Raw genomic sequence first — 24,762 nt, forward strand, 5'->3', positions numbered from 1 at the left:
CTCCAAAGAATTTTAGTAACACAGGCCATGTATTTCGTAGTTTGTCAACATTAGCGCTCTGGTCTGAATAGGGTCAGCTCCAGGGCTTGGTCTCAGGGTGCTGGCTGAGGGAACCTTTAAGATGTGGAGCCCAGTCGGAGATGTGCAGGGCATTGGAGGAGCCTCCCTTACGAGGGGTTAAGTCTGCTGTAATCCCCAGACGGCTCTCCTAGCCTCTCTTTCATGTCCATTTGGGGTGTCTTTCTGCTATGCTGCTGTCCTGCCTTCGAGGTCCTCACTAGGGCCACACTGATGCTTGACTCTCCGGGACGGTGAGCTCAATGCAAACGTCTTCTTGAGAAGCCAGCCTACCTTTGCCATTTTGCTATGATAATGAAAAACTAGCTGATTCAGGTGTTAGTTCTTTCCCCTCCCAGTCCCCAGTAGGGGGAATTTTGTATAGAACCCAGATTTGTGTTTCATTTACAGCATCAGCCTATGTAGAGTTGGCTCTTGATATCTGCCATGTGCACACCAAAGTCAAGAGAGGTCAGCGCAGCACGACTTTGCCAGTGCCGTCAGCTGTGAAATGGACCTGATGTGAGGAGCTCATGTGGCTGTGTATACAGGGAGTCTCCAAATGTTAGAAAAGGCCACACAGATAAAAGTAGTGTTATTATCTCTGAAATCTCTGGGTCAGATGCAAACCCGAATGGGGAGTCGGCTCCCATGCACGTCTTCTCATCTGCTCCAGTTGGGGATCCCGAGTAAAACTGCCGTCAGGCAGGGACTGAAAGGAAAAGAAATTGGCCCCTTGTTCAAGGTAAGGAAGACGGAGGGTTGGAGAAGAGAAGGGTAGCACAGAGATTTTAGGAGCGAGAAGTATGCCCTGGAAAAGCAGATTTCTCTCGCCATTGGCTTCTTTTCATCATCTTCAGACTTCATCCAGCCCCGTTGCTGTGTAATAGTTGTTATAGCGATGTGGGCCCACGCCCACAGCCTCTGCCGCAGGGTTTGGGTAGAGTGGGTAAAGGTGAGGCCTGTATCCTGCCTTCCACAGGTGCCTGTGGTCATTCCGACATCAGAGTGTGGTCCACATTTCCTGGTGCTTTGCTCCGGTCACCTCTCGTCTTCTAACCACACCTTCTTGACTTGTCTGCAGTCCGTTCACCCTGTAAACCGGCTCACATTTGTGCTCGCCCCCTTCGGACCCCCGTCTGTTTCCCAAAGATGGTCGGGTTCAAGATCAAAGTCCTGGTGGGCACTCCAGAAGACATTTCCATGTTAGTTTGTTTCAGTCATGAAAACTTACCACAAGCCCTGAGACCTCAAACAGCCTCCAAAACTTAGAACCTGGCTGGGAAGAGGAGCAGTTAAAAGGTTCAGATGAAATCCTGCCTTACTTTGTGTGGTATCTTTTGTGTGCGAAGCCCCGAAAGCTGTTAGGTTGGCCCACACCACACAAGTACATTCCTCGCAGTGTGCTTATTGACACTCATGTCCTGTGGCTGGTGGTTTGATTGTGCGTTGATTTCTCTGACACTCCACTTGGAACTGTAAGAAATGGAGCTAATGCAGGCTCCCAGGTAGGGTTATCGGCTCTGTGGCATTTACAGCTGATGCAACAATAAGAGCAATGTGACTCTCAGGGACCAAAAGTTTGATTCAGCATCTCCATCTTGATAGGAAGGGAATTCTGGAGGAAAAAAAAGTCTCACGAGTTTAGTAATTTTTAGTTATGACAATGAACTATAGAACTGACTAGGCTTCAGAAATGCGCAGAGGAGTAATTTTGGCAGATTCTTCATGGCCGTGAAGAGAATATATCAGCTTATTTCACTTACCTAGGATTTGTAGTTTTGATTTTTGTATTTTTCATGGAATCTGTGGAGTCTCATATGCTTTCATAGATTTTTTAATGCCTACTTTAATTCCTCTATGTGTTTCCCATTCAGCAAACATTTATAGAATGCTTGTGGCTTGGTAGGCCCGTGGCTAGGGACAGAGCCCTGGACAAGACATAGGATTGCTGCTCTCCTGTATGTGAGCTGGTCTGGTGTGGCTGGGGCATGGGTGGTGTGGCTGCAGAGGGATGCTGGGGCTTGGGGACTGATTTTTGTGTAGATACTGCTTGTTCCTAAGAATGATTGAGAAGCCATCCAGAAGACCACAGTTGGGTCTCACAACACAGACGGAGCCAATGCCAAGGTCCGTAGGCATGAATGAGCCTGCTGTATCTTAGGAATTTCTTGCAGGTCAATGAGTAAGGCTGAGGCTTGTAGCACGATTAATAAAAACTCAGAGACAGAAGCTGGGGTTCAATGTAAAGGTCAGAAAAGCAAAACAGTCAGTCACCTGCTCTTACCTCTACCTCAGTCCGAAATAACGATCCTGCCTCCAGAAATCTCTGAATAAGATTGTGTCTGAGAACTCTCTTCCTGTCTTATAGTCCTCTCTAGGGCTGGGATCTAAGGCAAGCACCACTACTACCTGGTTTCTATGGCAAGCTAGTGTGGCTGCTGGGTTTAAAGGTGTGTGTCACCATTGCCTGGTCCTGTAAGACTATTTTACTTTTCTGATTCTCAGGCACGTTTTATTTATTAAAATAGCAATAAAATGCCACTACAGGGCCTTAGGGAGGGAAGTGGATGGTTGTGGTACTGAAGGTCAAGGAGCTTGTTGGTGAGGGCCTTGGGAGTTCTGGCAGAAGGCTGGATCATTTCCAAGTGTTATGGAAAGCTGAAGAGGTTTTAAACAAGAAAGTGACATGACCCAATTTGCATTTTTAAAAGTCACGTGGGTTACCTAATAATGGTTTAAGAGGAGTGAGCCTTCTAGCCGTGGACGTAAAGAAAGGAAACAGAGTACTGGTTTAGCTGTGGCAGTCCGTGCTGCAGACTCCGAAGACTAACTGTGTGCGCTAAGGGCTTGGCTGAGACGGAAAGGCCATTGCTCTCCTAAGTTCCTGGCCTCCTCTGGAACACAGATAAGGAGGACTTATCTGTACATGGAAGAGTAATCTTATTCTGCTGGTAAATGGAGGATCCCTGTGAACAAATAGACTGAAGTGGAAACAGTGTGGCTGTTAGGAATAAATCTGCAGTTCATCTATCTTCATCTTCAGGTGGAGGACACACTCAGTGCTGTTGAGGACACGCCTGGGGTGAACTCCCAAGTTACGTGATAAATGTAGCTTTTGTGGATACTTTGACTTCAGTCAAAAAGCAGAGCATGCCCTTCAGAAGCATGGCTGTGGCTCCAGGGCACAGGTTAAGGAGAGGCTGGGAGCAGGTGAGCGAGATTGCTGAGGTGTGGGTTACACAGCTTCAGTCGGGGCGCAGGGTGTTCATTACGACATGGCAGTGGACGGACAAAGTAGCGTAGAACAGTGGAGCATAAGATACCGGAGGAGGAAGTAGCGATGAGCCTGCGGGTCCACAGGGGAGTTTTACAAGTGCTGAGATAGCATTGTGGCTAAGTCAGAGTCCAAGTTCCGACCACTTGCGTATGAATCCTGCCTTTACTACTTAGATGCAACCTGGAGCAAGTTGCTTGACTTCTCTGGACTTCAGCTTTCTTAACTGGAAAGAGTGTATAATAGATGCATCTGCTGTGTAAGGTTATTATGAGATGCACACAATAGTCTTAACGATCATTAATTGTTAGGGTCAGTTTTTCTTAGAAAAGAACAGATTTGTTGAGTACCCTGCATGGGCCAAGCAGTAACTAAAGAACCATTTTTGACCTCTTGTTGTTCTTGAGTGCAAGGGTCAATGAGTTCCAGGAAGGCATTCACAGTGCCAGTACTATGGTTGCCACAGGAAGTAGGTCCTGAAACATTTCCACAGGGCGGACAACCAACAGGAAGAGAAAGGAAGGCAGAGGCCAACTCCGTAGGCTGATCGCAATGCCTTCCCTGTTTTCCACAAAACCCAATCGATTTCATAACATCAGCACTCAAGAAAAAAATCACCATGGTGTTCTTGAAATCATGTGTTGGCATGTGTGTCAGGAAAGCCTTCACATACTGCATCGCTCTTTAATCTCGAGTATTTAGAACTCTAGCCCACGACCAGAAAAGCCGTCTTCATGTCAGGGTGAGTTAGGGAAGAGTCAGTGATGTTCTTAGCCTGCAGACAAGAAAACTAAGAGTAGCGGAGGTCAGGTGGCCTTGTCCGAGCTTGTATTAGTTCATTTCCTTCTTGTCCCTTCAGCGAGCTTGCACGTTCTTGCCTCACATTGCCACACTGTATTTCTCACACCTTCTGCAACAATAGTTGCCATAGTCACTGTTCTTCTAGGTCTTCTGAACCACAGGGTCAGAAGTCAGATTTGTCTCCCAGAACCTGGGCTGATTCTTTTGAAGACTATAGTGTTTGAGACGGAAGACAAGTAAATCCCTAAGTATGCATTGCTTTTTGGTAAAATTTTAAAAAATAATGTAAAAACTTACCATTACTATGACTGAATGTTTGGAACTGTCTTCTGAATTTTCGTTATTTTATAAAGCTGAGTGGAGCCTTTGTTTAAAGGTAGTACATGAGTACTAAAACCCATTGCCGGTTTCCTGGTGCTGCTAGAGACAGCATAGAGAAGTGTGCTGCTTTTGATAGAGATTTGTACATTGATGTGCATTTGGCCCGTGGTCCCATCTGCAGTTACTACTCACTGACAGAGGACTGATTCGAAGGAACTGTGCTTCCTCTCTGTTCCTCCTTTCTGTGTGTGCATAGGGCAGTGACACAAGCCACAGTTCTCTGGCATTTCCAGCACGCGCCCATAAACTCACAGGCTCCGATGGCTTGAAGACTGTCTCTGTGGGATAGGGCCCCATAGTCATTAACCAGTCAGTGATGATCCCAGGAATCTGCTTTCATATTATTTGATTGTAGAGGAGGTACATTCATCTGGTGATATCTTGGCATCTTGTCAGTCTGGTTCTTTGTTGTGTTTATGTCTTCCAGCAACCATGCAATAAAGATTCAACAAATGTTTATGGAATGAATTAATCAACTTAAGTGCATTTAGAAGCAAACGAAAACAACCAAATTATAAATTAGCCCACTGCTGAGAGGTGTAGAGAACACTAGCAAGTTCTCAATGATTTATGGTCTAGAACTAGAAATAAAATCTAGTTTCTTGCCATTTTACTTTGTTACTTGTAATCCTTGTCAGTTAATCTCAGGGTTTCATAATCCCCTTCTTTAAGGTTTTTATGTATTTACTTGGCATGTATTTAATGTCTATTATACATTATAAAGTCTAAGCTTTATCCATTCATGTCATTAACTGAAAAGGGTTCACATTGTAATCTGTACTATTAGATTTGTAAACAGCAGAAACTCCTTCTTTCTTTCGCAAACTGAGGTTTCAGTAGTGTTTCATTTAGGTTTCTTGAACAATAGAGACTGTTTTAATCCTATCCTAACTGCACGACCCCAAGAGCAGATCATGAGCCATGGGAATGATGGACAATAGAGACTGTTTTAATCCTATCCTAACTGCACGACCCCGAGAGTAGATCATGAGCCATGGGAATGATGAACATGTTATTAGGTAATCAAGGTTTTTCTTTCCAGCTGACACCTGCCTTTTTACATGTATATTTTTGACCATTAATATTTAGTGAATAAAATGTTTACCTTTTTGATCTCTGTTCACTTGGAGAAGTTGTTTCTGTTTTCCCCAGGCATCAATATTTTTAATAATCTACTTTCTTTTTCTTTCTCAAGTATCAAACTTTATAAATCTATGTTTTGCCTATATCCTATTTTCAATCATAATACTATTTTGTCTTTAATTCTCTAAAAGTCTTTGACTCAAAAGTAGACTTAAACCTAGCATGTAGGTAAATCAGCTAACAATCTAAAACTTGAGACAGAACGTGCAATCTTCCTAGGGTCCCTAGTTGTTGTAGGATTCGGTAGTTCTCCATGTAGCCACTGGTTTCTCACTTAGCTTCTCTTGCACACGTTGGTGAAACTGTTCATCCTTCTTAGACAAGATTTAATTACCTAAGAACATGTAATAATGAGGGAGACTTGTTTTCCTCCAAAGAAGGCCGTTAATGCTAAGGCAATATAGCTTTTGAGTGTTAATGATTCCAGTCTCTGTAAGGAGATAAAAATAAGTGATCTGGAGCTCACTTAAAATGAGAAGATTGGACATTTAGTGATAGGATGGCTAAAGGAAAATTGAAAAGGATTTCAGTATTACATACAGTATTTTACTTATGGACAGTTAGTAATGTGTAGCCTTGTTCTTTGTGTCTTTTACCTTTGTGTCTATTACCTAATTTTATTGCTTTCTTATAAGACTTATTTGAAGATTCTAGGGTACTGGGTTTTGACGCTCTTCAGCATTCAGATATGGAGACTGAGTGTATAATACCATATTGCTCTGTGTTATTAGGCCACATGTTACCATGGGGAAAGAGAGCTGTACTGATGCCTATACTAGTTGGTTGAAGAACTTTGGGTAACTTCTTCAGTTCTCCTCCAGTGAGGTAGTGGCTATTCCTGCAGTACGGGATGACTGCAAGGTTTAGACATCCAGTCCATAGTGAGTACTCAGTAGTTTACGTCAGCTCCCTCTTTCCTCTCTTTTATAGCATAAAAGCGGTTTTGTAGAATTCAGTGTAGGTGAGAAGTACTCAATAAAAGTAAAATGTGTCTTTTTCTGAGAGATGTGCAACTGGGTTCTCTATTCATTGTCTGATCATATGCTTGAGAGATCCCTGTCTGCTCTGTCAGGAAGCCCATGCTTGAGGATGTTCTTTATCATAAACACAGTACTTAGGGATAAAGGGTTTGCCAGAGACCTGGTGTCCCACAGTTTTGTGTGAACTCTAAAACTGTAATGTATATTTGAATTTCTAAGTCACATATCAACTTTATTTATTTAGTTTACTAGTTAGTTAGTTAGTTTAGTTATTTTCATATGGGAGAAGAAAAGAAACAAACTACACAATATCATTATGAGGATCCCAAAAGGAAGTGAAGGTTTCACTGTCAGATTGATGATAGGGCTTTGTGCTCTCTCTCTCTCTCTCTCTCTCTCTCTCTCTCTCTCTCTCTCTCTCTCTCTCTCTCTCCTCTCTCCTCTCTCCTCTCTCCTCTCTCCTCTCTCCCTGTGTTTGTGTATGTGTGTTCATGTGTATGTGTAATATGTGGCAGGACATTCCTGAACCTCTGTATGCTAGTGTATGTGGAGGCCAAATGTCTTTTTCATTCACTCGACAGCTTTTGAAATGTTGTTTCTCATTGAACATGGAGCTCACTGATTTTGCTAGATTGTCCCATCTATTCTGCCAGTGAGTCCCATGGATCCTACTTTCTCTATAATAGACATGTGCTGAAGTACCCAGCTGTTTTTATTTGGGCAGTAGGGATCCCGACCTAGGTCCTCATGTTTGCATGGTGAGTGCTTTGAGAGTGGAGCCATCCCCCAGACTAGGATTTGGTTTTTATGCTTGGTCTTTGTAGGGAACATAATAATAATAGTGGGAGACATTTAAGGTTTTGTTTTGTTTTACATTTATTTATTTTTATTTTGTGTGTATAGATATGTATGTCTGTGCATGCACATGTTCCCATCGAGGTCATAAGGTGTTGGATCTCCTGGAACTGGAGTTACAGATGGTTGTTAGCTGCCGCATGGGTGCTGGAAATAGACCTGGATTCTCAGGAAGAGCAATCAGTGCTCTTAACACTGAGCCATCTCTCCAGCCCTTTGAAGTGGGAAATGCTTAGTTTGGTTGAAATTGAACTAATCCCTTAGGAAGATGGGGAAGAGAGATTTCTTGATGTGATATACAGAAGAATGAAGCTAATAACTGTAAGTTTGAGAATGTCAGACAGTTATTTCCCCACCCAGACTTGGGATCTGTGAATGGGAACTTAGAACTCCCTCAAGGAGACCAAGCCCCAGCACTGCCTGTGGACTGTCTAGGTGGGAAAGCTCAGAGTTGTGGATAAGGCTTTCCATTCATAGCTGGCTTCATTCAGAAAGAATGGTAGGTTGTACGGCGCTTGCAACCTCCTGCTAACACAGATAGTCATTGGTTGGCTTATAGAAATCAGACAAAAGTCCAGACAACAAAGACACCTGTGAACCTGGGACTGCAGCATCCGCAGATCTTGGACCCTGTAAGCACTAAGAGAGAACAAGGACGGGGTGTGTTTGGGGGACGTTCACTCGGTTCTCTTTGGGACCGTGTGTGGTAATTTTTAGGAAGTGCAGCAGTGGCTATCCTAGTTTGAACTCTAAATGCTTTAACTCCTCAAGGTGATTTCTCCTTATAGGAGATGACCAGTACATTGGGACTTTAAATTTTAGCTCTAGTTTCTTTACTAAATTAATCTCAGAAACAGAAAAAGTAGCAAGGTGCAGTAGTCACAGGCATCTCAAGTTCCAGCTGCTGGGGACACTGAGGCAGGAGGATCACTGGAGTGCTGGAGGTTTGAGGCTGGCCTAGGCAGCAAGACCTAATTTCAAAAAAAGAAAAATACATGGATAAATAGAGAGACAGACAGAAGGCAGGGCTGAGACTGTTCACAGCGAAATCGGAACCCTTAGAAGATGTCCAGAAATAGTAGTATGTCTTAGAAATGTTGGAGAAGTGGTCTGTTGTGGAAAAACAACTTCCTGTTTTCTCAAGGAAGGTTCCCGGACTCTCTTGGGGGTGATCTAGGAAACCCTACTGAGACAGGATGGAGGGGGACGGGATGATTGTGTGAGAAAGGCCAGCTATTATTTGCTCCCCTAGACTTTCCTGGGGATGAAGGACACTCACTGCAGAGACCTGGCAGGGGGGTTCATTCTGACAGGTGACCTCAGGCGGGTTGTTTCCATGGCATTCGTGTTGTGAACATGTTCAGGTCTCCTCTCCGTCTTCTCATATTCTAGAGGCGTCACTTTCTGTCTTCTCTGAGGTCAAAGACCATAATGGCAACAATATCCTTCACTTGGAGGGAACACCAAGGTTTAGCTGCCCCCAGCGCACTGTGAGGACCCCGGGGCAGTGGGATGCTGAGAAACCAGCTCTGCAAGAACACCGTGCTGCCTGTCACGTGTCTGTTTGTTTGTTTTGTCACATTTGGTGTACACATTCCAAGCAGAGTTGAATTCATACTAACACGATGCCACTGACGGGCGTCAAGAAGGAATATGCATAGTTGGCACATGGTATGTGCTGGCTCGGCCGGGGCGTGTTTGCGTGATTAGATGAAGGTGCATATGTTGGTGCGTGTGGATATGTGGATACGTGCAGTGCAGTGAGGATTTCTTCTGGGGTCTCTGCCCACAGATGCCATCACACAACCTGGCACACATGCAAATGGCCCCTCTCAGCTTGCTGTCTTTCTTGAAGCCGCTTTGTTCTCATGTTCATCCCACTGCCATCTTCAGCCTGTCGCTGCTGTTTTATGTAACTGCCCGGAAGGGTAGTCTTGTCTGGTTGTCGTCACTGACTTCCCCTGGGACCCTTCTTCCCAGCTTTCAGGTTTCTTCTTACTGTTCAGTCACGCGTGTGTCTGAATGTGGATTAATTAGTGTGTGAGTGCAGGGGTCCTGTCGGGGAGGCCAGAGGCATCAGGTACCCTGGACCTGGAGCTGTGAGTCGCCTGATGTGGGTGCTGGGAACTGAACTTGGGTCTTCTGGAAGAGCAGCAAGTGCTCTTAACTCCTGAGTCATCTCTCTGGCCCACTTTTAGATTTTTTTCTTAACTACTCCTTGGATGCCCGTTGGATGTCCCTAAGTTAGTTCATACCACTGTAAGAATCCTTAGAGGATGGTCAACTCAAACTGTGTATTTCTATTTTTAATTAATTAATTTAGGTTTATATGTGCAGTGCTTGTGTGTTTTGTATTCGTGTGTGTGTGTGTGTGTGTGTGTGTGTGTGTGTGTGTGTGTGCATGGCTATGTGGAGGCTAGCGGTTACCATCAGGATGAATTCGACTTCACCGTACTTTTTGAGACAGGACCCAGTGAACCTGAACTCACTCATGGCCTGGAGTGGATCTGCCCCTGGCCACCCCACCTCCCAACGCCGGGGTTATGGATGTGCTGTGGCGGCTTCAATGTGGGTTTTAGGGTTCAGACCCAGACCCAGGTTCCCGCTGCTTCACGGGAGCTTTAACAAGGAGCGATGCCCCCAGCTCCTGCAGTCCGGCTCTTTCTAAAGCAAAACCCAGTACTCCTCTTATAGCCCCTCCGATTTTCTCTTTTATGGTGACACCATCTGTGTCCAGTCACCAACCAGAAACCAGGGAACTCTCCCTGATGCTTTCATTGCGCACCACGTTCTCAAGGTTTTCTTTTCATTTCCTAAACATTCCCTCTCTAACCAGCTCTTTGTTCCAGCTCAGACCTTTCCACATGCTCCTCTGCAGTACGACAGTCACCAGCTATTTTCCTGGCTTTAGAGCTGCCCTTGCCAGTTCTTTCCTCGGGACCAGTTTCTCTGACTACAGATAGAACGCACCCTCACCACAGGCGTCCCGTTTCCTAGAGGACCTGGCATCTCCACTCCACGGGGACATCATTTAAGTCCTCCGTAGTCAAGCAGGCCCCAGATGACTATCTAGCCAAGCCATCATTTTGTCACATTGCCTCTGCAACCACCTTCCCCCTCATGCTTCATTCTCCTTAATGGCTTTGTTTATGCCGGGCTCTGTGCCTGCTGTGCCCTTGCCAACATTGTGCAGTCGCAGTGTGGGCACCGCCTACTCAGGAAGCCTTTTCTGGCATCTCCAGCACACTGGGTCCCTCTCGGTGTTTCCAAGATGTGCTGTCTGTCTTTCCACATCACACTCACAGCGCGTTATGTTGGGACTCAGAAAATGATACCCTCCAAGTAGGGACTTTGGTATTTTGGGTGCTTTGAACTGAAGGAAAGGCGTGCAAAAAAATGAGGCCTTTCTGACCTTTTGACTTCCCCTTTATCTCCTCAAACAGAAACTAAACTATTTCTTTCCCAAAGCAGTTGGAAGATCTGAAGTGTTATTCCAAACTCACTCTATTTTCTGTGTAAGATTTGACTGTAAATTACACCCAACTTATACCATTTGGCAATAACTGCTTGGATCTTCATTCCAGAAGGGGTTTTGCTCTGTAGCCAGAGGAAGGCACGTGTGGTGCTTTGAATGAGATGTTCTCCATATTCCTGGGGATCTGAATATTTGGTCCCTAGTGGGTGGTACTACTGGGGTGAGTTTAGGAGGTGTCCCCTTGCTGGGGGAAGTATGTCACTGAGGGAGCGGGCTTTGAGGTTTCAAAAGCCAAGTGCTGTTTCCAGTGCTCTCCCTCTACTCCTGGTTTATAGCTTGAATGTGAGCATTCAGTTGCTGCTCCAGTTATGCCTGCTGCAATGTCCCCCACCTCCCACCCCAATGGTGGTAGACTCCCTCATCCCTTTGAGACCTAAGCCTTCTTCCTAAAAGTCGCCTTGATCATGGCGTCTTACCATAGCAGTAGAAAAGTAATGAATACATCACACTCTGCAGGAAGAGACCCAGCAGGCTGGGTTCACCTCTTGCTCTGTTGCCCCGGTCATGCCCCATTGCCCAGCTTAGCCTCTACATGGGTGTCCATTCTTCACTGACCGTAAGCATGAGCATCGTATTCCCTGACCCTTCTTTTCCGAAGACCATAGGTCATGGAAAACTTTGAGTATATAATTTGCTGTAGGTTTCGCTTGTTAACCTGCTTTAGTTGTGGGGATGGAACCTGTGGCCTTATAATGCTTCTGTGGTTCTCATGCCTTCCTTTCGTGTTTTCTCTATTGTACTGAGCAGCCCGGGTATTAAACTGCAAAGCCTTGCTGGCTTATGACACTGTCGCATTAATAAGTAGTGACTAACTAGATGAAGAGGTGGAAGAGGCATCTATTCTACATGCTGTAGAATAAGACGGTAGACCTCATCTAATAAAAATATAGGACACACTATCAGTATGAAAATTCCTAAACAATACGGAATTACCATAAAACCAAGCAGTCCCACTATAGGGCACATCTCCAGAGGAAGTAAAATAGTTTAATTCCATGAGAAAGAAACTTGAGGTTCCCTGTCACTGCAATGCTATTACATTAGTTAAGGTGTGGGACTGGTGAGTGAGTGGGCTGTAGAAGTGTGGTGTATAACGCACAGTGGAATATTATCCATCCTTAAAAGGATGCTGCTACTTCCAGTACTTAGATGGAAATGGAGACATTATGTTAAAGGAATAAGCTGGGCACAGAAAGACAAATGCCACATGTTCTCACTCAGTTGTGACTGTTTACAAAGTTGACCGTGTCAAACAGAACAGAGGTTTTTACACGTTTGGAAGAGCAGCGGGAAGGCAGCTATTGAGAGCATGTATAATTAGGACCATAAACTATGGTATTAAGTATGCACTTCAAAACAGAGTAGAACGTAAAGGTTAGAAACACGTAGAGATGCTAATATTTGCTGTGATGGAAATGCTAATTATCCTGATTGGTTCACTTCAAATCATAAACACATCCTGACTCACCCTACCCATAAATAAGTGCATACATGTCTATATTTTGATGAAACTCATGCTTCTCTTTAAAATAAGTAGATTTTTTTAGTTGTATGGGGAGGTCCCAAATACCACATGGGACATTTCTGTAATGCCCACAGATTATTTAGTTATTTTTATTGCTTATCTGCAATTAAAATTTTGTTCAGCATCCTTTAGCTGGCATGTCTAACTTCGTGAAACCAGCAAGTCGAACTTAGCAAAAGAGTGAGTCCACACTTAAGTAGATGTTCACACCATGCTGAAGCTAGCGTGGAGCTTGCAGTCCTGGACCCAGAGTTTTCGTGAGCTCTGCAATTAGGAACTTGCACATACAGCTAGGTTACTTGGGCAGAACTGTGGATATTTATGCCATGGGCATTAGGCATGCTCTCTTACAAGAAGCTGAGTTCTGGTAGCAAAAAGAGTTGACCAAAGAAACAACCATGCAGCATTTTTGTGGCCTTGGTATCATGGTCTTGTCAGCAAAGTCATGGGGTTCTGATTAAACCCAGATTGAGCTGTTTCCTGTTAGCGTGCTAACCCACAGGGCAGGCTCAAACCTCCTTGTCTGGCTTTCCAAGTTTGACTTACTAAACCCTTGTCTGCCAAAGTTCCACCCTTTACTTTTATACTTCAATTAGAAATTAATAAGATAATACAAACAAAAATAGGTTCTGAAGTCTCTTTAAAGGATTATGGACCTGTTGACTCCTCTGCTGCAGAAACAAAACTTGAGCATTCCAGTTCATCCAGTCTGGTATCTGGCAGATGGCATTTTAAAAATGTTATTTTTTATACTTATTTATTTGGGGTGTGTGTGCGTGTGTGTGTTTGTATGCATGCATGCATGCATGTGTGTGTACCACGATGCACTTGTGGAGGTCAGAGGAAACTTCTGGGAGTCAGTTCCTTCCTTCAACCATGTGGTCTGTGTGTTGAATTTAGGTGGTCAGTATTGATGACAAGCATCTGAATGACTGAGCGATCTTGCCGGCCCAGAGAATATGTTTTTACATTTCATTTCTGTACGACTTCATTTCAAAATGATTCCAGGAGTCAGCATATAATTCTAAGCTTTCGTTTGTTTGTTTTGCGAAAACGTACTCTGTTTGAATATGAGTCAGCTATAACCCACCTAAAACAAAGCAGAGTGAAATCCTGGTCTGCCCAGTGACAGCAGACAGTCTCTAGGGTGTTCAGTAAGAACAGAAACTGGAAGAAACACTAAGCAAATGCCGTGACCGCTCAACACTCATTGTTGAGTTTTGTAAGAATGATTCCAGCCAACAGCACAACTCTGTACTTCATTTTATGATATCGCTGCTTGCCCATTCCGTTCACAAATAATCTTCTAAATCTGAGCATCGCACATAGTATACTAGATGATCCCTTAAGTCACCATGCTTCTTCCTGACAGCAGGAAGAAACACCAAGGAGCAGGAATCGGCTGAGACACAAAGGAGAATCCCACATGCAGATGGAAAGGAAGGGAGCACAGAAGAGGGAGCAGCCATTCTAGTCCTCAGGGAGCAGCTTGGTAGCCTGCCAGATCTGTTCCCTGGAGGACCCATGTGGTCACATTCTCCAACAAGCACTTTTCTCTGTGTTTGAGTTCTTGGTCACATCAATATCAGTGAAAAATTAGTTCTTTTAAGCCATTGCCACTTTCAATCAGAAAAGTCTAGTTTTAGAGTGGAGTTTGCACTTCAAAGTAAGGTAAGACTCATCAAACTACAAAGCTGTGTGGTGAGGGAGCCCTGACATTATCACAGAGTAAGGAAGCTTAATTTAAAATTAGAACCTGACCATTCCTCCCAGTGGAGAAGCCATGCCTTGTGCCAGGACACTTGGCATTGAATTCTTTTTAACAACTTCTGCATTATTGTGTAGGCAGATAATTGTTTTGACAGAGTCTTTTGAAGTACAAAGCAAAAACTACAAAACATCCTTACATTTTAGTATTGCATTAGGAAAGAGATCAAAGAGGCTGGGTGGTGGTGGCCCATGCTTTTAATCCCTCACTTGGGAGGCAGAAGCAGGTGGATCTCTGAGTTCCAGGACAGCCTGGTCTACAAAGTGAGTTCCAGGACAGCCAGAGTTATTACACAGAGAAAACTTGTCTTGAAAAACCAAAGAGAGGGGGGGGGGGGAGGGAGGGAGGGAGGGGGAGAGAGAGAGAAATATAGATGTTTTGGGATAATTTTTTATTGTATTTAAATTTTTATTTTTACTATTTATTTATCTGTATATTGAAAAAGGTTCTCACTTATCCCAAACTGACCTGGAATTTACTGTGTAGCTCAGGTTGACCTTGAACTCACAGCAATCCTTTGGCCTTAGCCTATGGATGGCTGGGTGGATAGGTGTGAGCCACAGGCCTAGCTAATTGGCATTATATTTTATAATGTCTTCACTTATATTTTTCTCTCTTAAAGCAGAAAGTGGTAAACATGAATTCAGTACATTGCAGTTCATTCTGAAGCTCTGTAAGATGCTTTTGGAATGAAGGGGAATGGGCCTGGCAGTGCTGTGTATCACTACTTGCTAGAGTCTAACGTTGTGTGTGGACACATTGAAGCCCAAGGAAGTCAGCAATAAAGAAACGTCTTTGACTTTGTTGAACTCTGTAGTCTCTGAACTTGACACAGGACCTTATTTTAAAAACAAAACAAAACAAAGCAAAACAACCTAATGTTTTATGTTACATAGTCAAATCAATTCTGGTACCTAGTAATTAAAAATGTAATTAGAGTTTGAGACCATCCACCTTTCACTCATTGTTTCTGCTTTTAAAAAAGTTAATTGGAGCTTCTGGGAAGAGCTGGACCCTGAGGCCCAGCTTGCTGCAAAGCCAGTACAGAGTGACAGAGAACAGCTCCTCGGCCCTGGTCTGAGCCGACAGTCCAAGAGCCATAAAGAAATCAGACCACTGTCGTTGGAAATTTTTCTTTTATAAACATTTTATTTTATTTATGTGTATGTATTGCATGTGTATATGTATACATGTGCATGTGCCTGTGTGTCACATGTGTGTTTATGCCCAAAAAGGCCAGAAGAAGGTATCAAATCCCCTAGAGCCCAAGTTACAGGTAATTGTGAGCTGCCTGACATGGGTTCTGGAAGCTGAAATTGAGTCTTCAGGGGAATGGGAAGCATGAACTGCTGAGCCATCTCTCCAGCCCTATCCTCGGAAAACTTAAAAAATTGGAGTAAGGGAACAGAGCCGTGCACCACATGCCCCCTAGGCCTACACCAGTTCCCACCGGCAGTTAGACATCATGACATTAAGCTATCTGACCTCGCAGTGGTTACGGACATGTGGGTCTCTCTGAAAGCAATCCCTGGGTGAATTGCCTTCTTGCAGTTTAACTTCTAACAGAGCAGATGAAGGAAAAGCAAAATGCAGAGCTCAGTAGCCACAGTCGTCGTCATTAGAGGCTCATGTCTGCCTTGTCATTCTTGCCACTTTGATTTCTGTACGACTGCTTCAGTTTAGGACTTTAGGCAACCTTTAGTAAGTAATTCAATTTATAATTCAGATAAATCGCCTGGTAGTTCTTTGCACCAATGAGAATCTTTGCACCAATGAGAATAATTATTTGCTTTGGAAACAAATTTACTGTAGAACTCCTCTTGGTAAGGTCAGTTTCCTTAGCACCCACGAAGGAGTTCAACTTGGAAAATGACATCTGCATGTAATTTGCTAGGCATGGATTTCCTGAGAATGCAAGGCACACCCTTGTTTTTTCTGCAGTTTGATTCTCTTCTCTCATCCTCAGTGTCCAAGCCTTTCACATTTTATCACTGAGCTTTGCACATCATGGTTTATGTGTATTAATGCACAATGATATCTACTGTTACTGAACATTCTCTTTTCTGTGCTAGCTCTTTCTCATCAGCACATATTCTTTTGTGTTTGCAAATCTCCCGAGAGCAGGGCTGTGCACCCAGCACCCTTTCCATTGCTTCCCTGGGAGAAGCTGCACAGAGCAGCTGTTTCCCACCCAGTTCTCTTGGTTGCTGGTGGTATGAATATAGAATGTAGCTTGCCGTCTGTGGACTGAGACTGTTAGATCTGGTGAGATCTCCATAGGGGACCACTGGAAAGAGACTTGAACATGGCTGATTTTTCAAGCTGACCATGATGTCAACTGACTCACACAAACCCTATGCACATATATGTGTATATGTGTGTATGTATATGTGTATGTAAATGTATATGTGTGTATCCATATAATTTTGAAGCATTCAACTTTCCAAAACCATTATGTATTGACTCTTCTAGCTTACCATGCCTGACACTGTCTTTAAAAATGAGTTTGAAGATTTTAACAGTACAAACAGTTGACATTTGCTAAACTCTGTCCAGATGATAGAAAACTTCTGCTAAAGTATTGCCAGCACTCATGTTCTCACTAGGGGTGGAAGGAGAAGCCACTGTATAGCTGTGAAGTAGTCCCTCTTCAGAGAGAAAGGGAAGCTCCCTCCGCACACTCGCCTCCTTGGCTACCATTCTGCCACACTCTGTTCACAGGACAGCACATTGCCTTATGGGACATTCAGAGAAGCTGTATGAGAGTATACCAGAACACTGATTCTAACTATTACAATGTTTTCAGTTTTGCATCAGGGAGTCATGGCATCTAATGCAAATAATGGATTTATCCTATAGGTTGAAGGGGACCAGCTGCCTCCAGGCCACACAGTCAGTCAATATGAGACCTGTAAGATCAGGACCATCAAAGCTGGCACGCTGGAGAAGCTCGTGGAGAACCTGCTGACGGCTTTCGGGGACAATGACTTTACTTATATCAGCATCTTCCTGTCGACGTACAGAGGCTTCGCCTCAACCAAGGAAGTGCTGGAGCTGCTGCTGGACAGGTAGGATGAGGGGCGGGTGCTGAACCCTGGGAGCTGAGGGGGCTCCCTATCAAGGGCACTCGGAAAGCTGGGAGGGAGGCAGGAGGAAAGATTAGCTGAAAAGCCCAACCTTTGGAATGAGGGCATGCAGAGAGTCAATGATATGGTCTGTTTCCAGGGTAAAGAAATCTCATTCAAAAAATTTATAAAGGCTGGATATGGTGGTACATGCTTCTAATCGTGGTACTCGGGAAGCCGAGCCAGCCTGGACTACATGGCAAGGCTTTGTCTCAGAATCAAAAGAAAAAACAGAGAAAAACCAAGTAATATCTGAAACCTATAAAAAAGAATTCAATAGAAGGGTTTAAAGTAGGTGTTATAAACATATTCAACTATTTATACATTTTAATTTCTGCTGCTGTCCCCTAATTTCAAATTCAATATGGGTTAACTTTTATAATCTCTGTAATCTCCTTGTGAGTGTGCTTATACATGTGAAGTCCGGTGCTCCGTCCTAGATCTGGAGGAAGCAGACTGTCAGCAATCACCATGTAGTGGGTGTTTCTGGACATGGGTAAGAGTGATGTCCATGTCCCGTGCTGTTCAGGAGCATGTGTGCCTGAGCAACTCACATATGGACAAATCTTACTGTTTCCCCCTTAATTTTGTCTAAAACTTAGACATTTTACAAATATATCGTTACGTTGACTTGATCCTGGGACATAGAAAACTGTCAGCTAAACAATTTTTTGAGAATCATGAGACTTCTCATTCAGATCCTTGTAGTCTGGGGTTTCCTGCCTAAGGAAGGAAGTAGGAGCCAGTGCTTTTGTAAGTCTTGTTATATATATGTGGGTTTGTATATGTATAGGTATATGTGTGTGTATTTAATTGTAAGATGTATGCAATCATGTTGAAAATGTTAAAAAAAATTCCTATACTATGGAAGGTATGAAAAGGAATATTAAAGTTTTCTCAAATTGCATTTTTTTCAAGTAACGCTTATTAGGTTTTAAAATATAAATATTAGTACAAAGAAAAACATTAAAGAAGCCACTGTCTAAATAGGCAAATAATGCAGTATTGACAATTAAAAAATAGAAGTAATTCATATATATGATGAAAGTTCACACAATTTAGAAAATTGTAAAAGCAAAAATGCAATTTTCTTTTCTCTTGGTTTCCTAGTCCCATTGCACCTTTTTGTATTCTTCCCAAAATTTCTAGGCATATGTGTGTATACATCCTCAATATACAATATATCATACACATTGTCTTTATAAGCTTATTTGTTAGAAGTGTTTATTGAGTGCATTGTAAGAGGGCACCAGGCTGAGCAGCAGCTACAGCACTTCCTGCCTGTATAGATTTATAGCACATAAATAATAGAAACTGAGTCAAGCAGAGTACACAATGTGTCTTACAATTTTCATTTTTGCATATTTATGCATTTTGGAACTATTTTTGTTTGTTCAGTGAATCAGCATATGTAAAAGACTTATAGTGGCTAGCATATTGAAAGTTCAAGAAATGCAAATGATTATTTCAAATTAAGCACACACAGGTGGATTTTCTAGCTTCTTTTTCAATGACTTTCTGGTACTGGTTGAGAATTTCATGGACAGAAGTAAGTACTCTCTAGTTTTATTTTATTTATTTATTTTTTAAGAATCAGTGAACACAATAACTCAAGGAATGTCCTTATACACATGCATATTTTCTGGATGTCTTTGAGACTCCTATAGGATATTCTCATAGAAGACAGACTACTACAGTAGCGGGTAGAGGTCTAGAAGCCTACCAGACTGCCCTTCCGAGGGCTGCGCCAGCCATTCCGTCCTCTTCCGAGCATCCCCATAGGCCGCACGCTCCCTAGCTGGTGATGGTCTGTCTCTTCAGCTGAGCTATCTTTACTATGGTCTAACCACTGAAGAGTGGTTTGGGGTGCCTCCTTCTTGTGTTTACAAGTAGAGTTTGCTCTTTCAAAGGACACTTTCTGAACATTTTATTGTGTGTGAACTCTTTTCCCATCCTATACTCTTTCCCTTTGAACCATTTTAATCTAATTATTAATCATCTAATTATAGTTCTTTGTATATTAAATGAATTAGATTTTTGCTTATAATTGTGTTGTAAATATTTTTCCTAATTTGTTCTTTGATTTTAAAGTCTGTTTATTAAATACTGGTATATTACTATTTTATGTAATATTTCTGTCTATCTTCAGAAAGACTTTGAATAAACAACTTTCTATCCCAGGTTAGGGTTATTGATGAGAAAGAGTAAGTTTGTCCTCAAAGTATTTGCTAGCTTTCTGTCACTATGACACATACCTAACATAATCAACTTATGAAGGGAAAGTTTGGTTTTGGCTCAAAGTTTTGGAGGTTTCAGTGTGCGGTTGCTTGGCCCTGCTGCTTTTAGTCCGGTCGCAAGTCAGTGTATCATGGTAGGAGTCCGGAGTGGAGCGAAGCTGGTCACCTTGGACATAGACGACAGAGAAGGAAGGTTAAGGTTTTACCATCACTTCTTGAAGGGAACTAAAGACTGGCAAGTAGGCCCCGCCATGTGAAGGTTCCATCATCAAGCCGGGCGGTGGTGGCACACATCTTTAATTTCAGCACTCGGGAGGCAGATGCAGGAGGGTTTCAGTGAGTTTGAGGCCAGCCTGGTGTACAAAGTGAGTTCTAGGACAGGCTGGACTATACTGAGAAACCCTGTCTCGAAACGAACAAACAAACAAACAAACAAACAAACAAACAAAAGGCTCTACCATCTTCCAGGAACCCCACCCTGGGAATCAGGATTTTAATACATAGACATTTGTGGGCACAAGATCCAACATTGGGTCAGTTTTTTGTGGGTACTTACACAGAGGAATTATTGGGTCAGTGTTCACATGTATGTTCACATTCAGGGACACCCATGAAGCATATATTCTTTATGGTATACTGATCTGGTCATGGTGTCACGTGCTACAGTATAAGGAGCTGTGTCATTTTCTGTATGACAGTACTTGACAAAATATTAATCCGAGAATAACATAGGAGTTTGGTGAGTCATTTTAACCGAGGTTCTTATATAATAGTTCATATCTGTAAATAGAAGTTGGAGAATTACATGAATTTTCTCTTTTCGATACTCATAGCTGTAAAAAGATGGAGCCTGGTCATTGTTAGCAGGCAGTATGCGGAAATGAAAATCTCTTACAAGTTCCCTTTGAAATCAGTGACCTCTTCTCCATAGGAGGTAACTCCTCTGCTAATAGCCCACAGATGTCCACAGTGCGTAAAGGCATCCACGTAAGCTTCAGCTGTCCAGCTTAAAGACTGGACACATACACGGGAATTAGAGTGTTTGGTCTTGTGACTTTTTAATGTCTTTTCTTTGTTCTATGGATAGACAAATTGGGATTTTCTCTTTTTTTTTCCAAATACTAACTGGATAACAATGATCAAATAGTAGATCCAATACGGGTTAAGGTTGTGCTGAATTCAAACTAGCAGTTGAAGCACAGCTGAATGAAGAATTAAGATTTAGTCTGTACCATGTGCGTGGGCTTAAGGCTGGCTTTGAGTGTGATCTCATAGTTCAGTCGTTGCTTGTTTCTGAAATGAGGGGATTAAGTGCTGGATACCTGTGTAATGTAATACTCGGAAAGCTCTCTGCAGGACAGCGCATAGATGGGACTCGGATGTAAGCGGTTTAGTTTCCGCCCTGAGGGGCTTCAGAGATGGAGTCCTGTGAAGCTGCTGGCACTTAAGCTCTGGGGCCCCTCACTTGGCAGGAATCTCTCCATGATTCTGTATTCTTAATTTTGTACTCCTTTTCCTTGGGAGGAACCCTCAAATTACAAAGAACAGTTCCATTAATTTTAGATCCACCCTTCAGGACTTAATATTTTCCTGCAAAAGATAAGGCTGCAGCACATGGACTAAGGAAACCATCCTTCAGAGCACTATAAACAGAGGTCTAACATGTGCTGGTACAGGAGTTCAGAGAAATAAATCCCATTTATTTTGCTTTCTCTGCAGAAATTTAACCTTGTCTGTGTGGATGCCAACCTCAACAGGAATATTTTTTTCCTGACTCTGTTTCTTACTCATACTGAAATCTCATGGCCATGTTTCAAGTCTCCACGGAAATCCAACTGTAGATTCCGTGAAATGCTACGCTCCTCAATTGGCTGTTAGGATTTTTAATGCCTGTAATGAAGAGGAAGCAATTTATTGTACAAACTCACCTATTCTGAAGATAATCGTTTGAAATTCCATTTTCATACCAGTCAGTTGGTGGACTCATTTGTGAGCCTCAGGTAGAATTTTTAAGGTATTTTCTTGTGCTGTGTGCCACAGGTCGGGAAGGAACACTGAAAGCTGACTGCAGTATGCGCTAATCCGGTAACCACCAGACAAGAACAGATTCGTGTTGCATTGTTTCTCTCCCACCAGAGCACGGCTTATTTGGAGTCAGGCTTTGATTTCTCTGAAGATTTCATTTGTGGCTTTTCGTGTAGGGAACTGTTTATTTTCTGGGATTTCTTTCTAATCTTTTCATGGTTCTGTTTTTTTCTTTTCTAATACGAGTCTGTGTAATTGATAAATAGACAGTGGTTTGAAGTCATGAACAGCTAATTCCATGTTTATATTATCCTCTCTTGGGGTGGTGGATGCCTCGCAGGGGCTCCTGTTGGCTGTGCCTCTTGCCATGGTCCAGACTTAACTCAGGGCTCTCTTTGCTTCCTTTTAACCCAAGCGGAAGTTACTTTATTGGGGGTTGACTGTGTTGGAACTTTGAGATTTTTATTTTCTCTACACATCACTCAAAGCAGTATGAACTCCCCACTCCCCTGTTTAAAGAAGCAGGGGACTGGATACCACAGAAAATGCCTAATGTCAGACGTTGGCAGAGGCCGGCTTCAAGCGAGCAATCGTCAGTCAGAGTTGGGAACGTCCTACAGAGGTGTGGACTCTGCCATTTTCTCAGACAGTCCCACTTTCTCTGATAACTAAGTAGTAAAATGGCAACATCGTGTGGAACAGGGAGAGCCAGGTCTCCAGAAACCCTATCCAAGCCCGTTTTCAGCCCTCAGGCCAGCATGGAAGGCGTCACATTCTCCTGTATAGCAGGTGAATTCCCTCAGAGGAGACCTCTCAGGAAGCATAAGGCTTTTGAAGCCTGTGCTTTAGGTGATAAATTTGTTTATGTCCCTAAGACAAGGTTGATCAGTACCTTCACCCTGTTCTTCCAGGCCAAGGGAAAGAGGCTGTCCTGGGGAGAGCTGTAGGAAGCAGGTGCTGGTGAAGGTCAGATTTAATCTTCTTACTGCACACCGATGAGTTTTCTGTCCTTCTGCCTGTCTTAAGGGTGCTAGCGTTCAATGCCATTGGCTTTGTTAACTCCCCTGAACTCCCACAGGGCCAGGTGGGAAGAAGTAGACAAAGGTACTGAAGAGCCATTTTCCTCTGATTCAGGAAGATGTTGAAATTTAATGGCTTGTTGGCTTCTCTGTGCTTGTCCCATTAACTTAGTGCAAAAACTTCATTGCTTTCTTTCTTTTCCAGCTCAAAATGCAGACATCTTGGATATTTTGATAAGGATGGCAGTTTCTTAGTAAACAAAGGACATTTCTTTTTTTCTTAAAGATTCTTTTTAATAGTAGATAAGTTTAAATATCTAGGTCTGGATTTTGATGACTCTATGGGCAAAGCTAAAGCATTCTGATATGCTTTGGTTTAAAGAGAGGAAAGAAACTAGTTGAATTGAGGTTGAGTTTGTGTCCTGTGACTATGAGAAGGAACGCTGAGATTACTGGGCAGTATAAATGAAGAGAACCTTGAGAAACTGTGAATATCAAAATATCTGTAGCATAAAGAATGAGTATTAAAAAATTTGCAGGTACAGCTTTTATGAAGGGTTCATTTTTTTGCTGTTTCATGTTTTCTTGGATGGAAAAGAATGATTTAGCTCATGGAACAATAGAAGATAAACCTTTGTAATAACTTCCACATCCTTCTATGGCAGGCAGAGAGGTGGAGGAAGGAGGCCGTGAGCCCTTAGGAAGGCGACTAAGCCGATTCTTTCTTAGAGCATGTATAAAAGAACAAGATCCAGCTGACAGCTTGCTTTTCAGCTCCCCGAGACTCAGGTCGGCCTTCAGACCATCGTTAACCATTGAAACTTAAGGTGATGGAAGCTACTGAGTTGGTGGCAGTTTGTTGTAGTGGCAATAACTAAGAAACAAGGACATCTTCGTAGGGAGGTTGTCTCCTAGAATCTCTTGCTCCTGGCCTCCAAGATGCCACGGAGTGGGTGTCTACCCCTTGCCTCATGCCTGGTCATCTGTGGTCCCCTTGCTCAGGAAGCACTGCCAGTTGCTTTGGGTTAACCAGAAAACTTTAATCCGATACCATTTTTGAGTTACCTCCGACCATAATAACACAAGGGAAATCACAAATAAGTTTTCTCCATGGCTGCTTTGATTGACTTTGGTAACTGGATTGATTTTTTTTTTTCCGAGTGGACCTGTCTGTCTTCTACTCAGCTGAACTGTGGGAATTGTCAGTGGGCGCGTGCAGAGACAGCAGAACCCTGCTTTATGGGATGGCCGTGGCGTTCTGCTAACATAGACACTAAAGGGGCGCTGCCAAAGACTTTGCCTTAGATTGTAGCAGGCTTGCTTTCTCTTTCTTCAGTGGGGTTTGGAAGACCTACGGGATAAAAATGTTTCCTTTAGGTAGGGCTGGACCTTCCTACTCTCCTTTCACACTTAGCAAATGGGGCATGTGGTATGCATGTAGTATGTGGTATGCATGTTTATGCATGTTGTATGCATGCAGTATGCAGTTGCCTTTTAAAAAAATCTGAAATGTTGAATTACTCTGAAGGAGTCTTTTAAGTTTGTATATATTGGAAATTAGAAAACTGATAAGAGCTTGAAAGACAATGTAGATATTTAGAGTGCTCACTAGAAAGTTTTAAATTTAACTCTTAATCTAAAGCAGCAGTTTTGACCATTTTCTAGCAGTTGGTAGGAGAGTTGATCACAAGCCCTTCTAAGAGTCTCCTAGGAGGTTCCAGAGATGGTTCTGTGGGCCAGTGCACTTGCTGTACAAGCCCAAGGACCTGAGTGTAAATCCCAAACAGCCACCCAAACAGCAGGAATGGCCAACCCCACCTATAACCTCAATGCTCTTGGGGTACAGAGACAGGAGGATTACTGGGACTGGCTGCCAGCCCAGCTCCAGGTTCAGTGAGGAACCCTGTCTCAAGGGAGTAAGGCACACAGTGGTAGAGAATGCCCCTCCCCTTCTCTGGCCCCTGCCTACGTGCATGAGTGTATGCACCTACACACATATCAGTGCATACATTACACACTCCACCTCACTCACAC

At 43.1% G+C, this 24,762-nt stretch overlaps 1 protein-coding gene across 2 annotated transcripts in view; it reads left to right on the top strand.

Moving 5' to 3' along the window:
* Window positions 1-24,762, top strand: part of Rgl1 (ral guanine nucleotide dissociation stimulator like 1) — a 248,957-nt gene that overhangs the window by 158,895 nt on the left and 65,300 nt on the right. For both annotated transcript variants that reach the window (XM_038349180.2, XM_038349183.2), the window contains one exon: window positions 17,182-17,390. In XM_038349180.2, the coding sequence (XP_038205108.1) occupies window positions 17,182-17,390 (209 nt within the window). The remainder of the gene's footprint in view (window positions 1-17,181; window positions 17,391-24,762) is intronic.

Source organism: Arvicola amphibius, chromosome 12 (genome assembly GCF_903992535.2).
Source record: "Arvicola amphibius chromosome 12, mArvAmp1.2, whole genome shotgun sequence".
In the NCBI taxonomy this organism is placed as follows: domain Eukaryota; kingdom Metazoa; phylum Chordata; class Mammalia; order Rodentia; family Cricetidae; genus Arvicola; species Arvicola amphibius.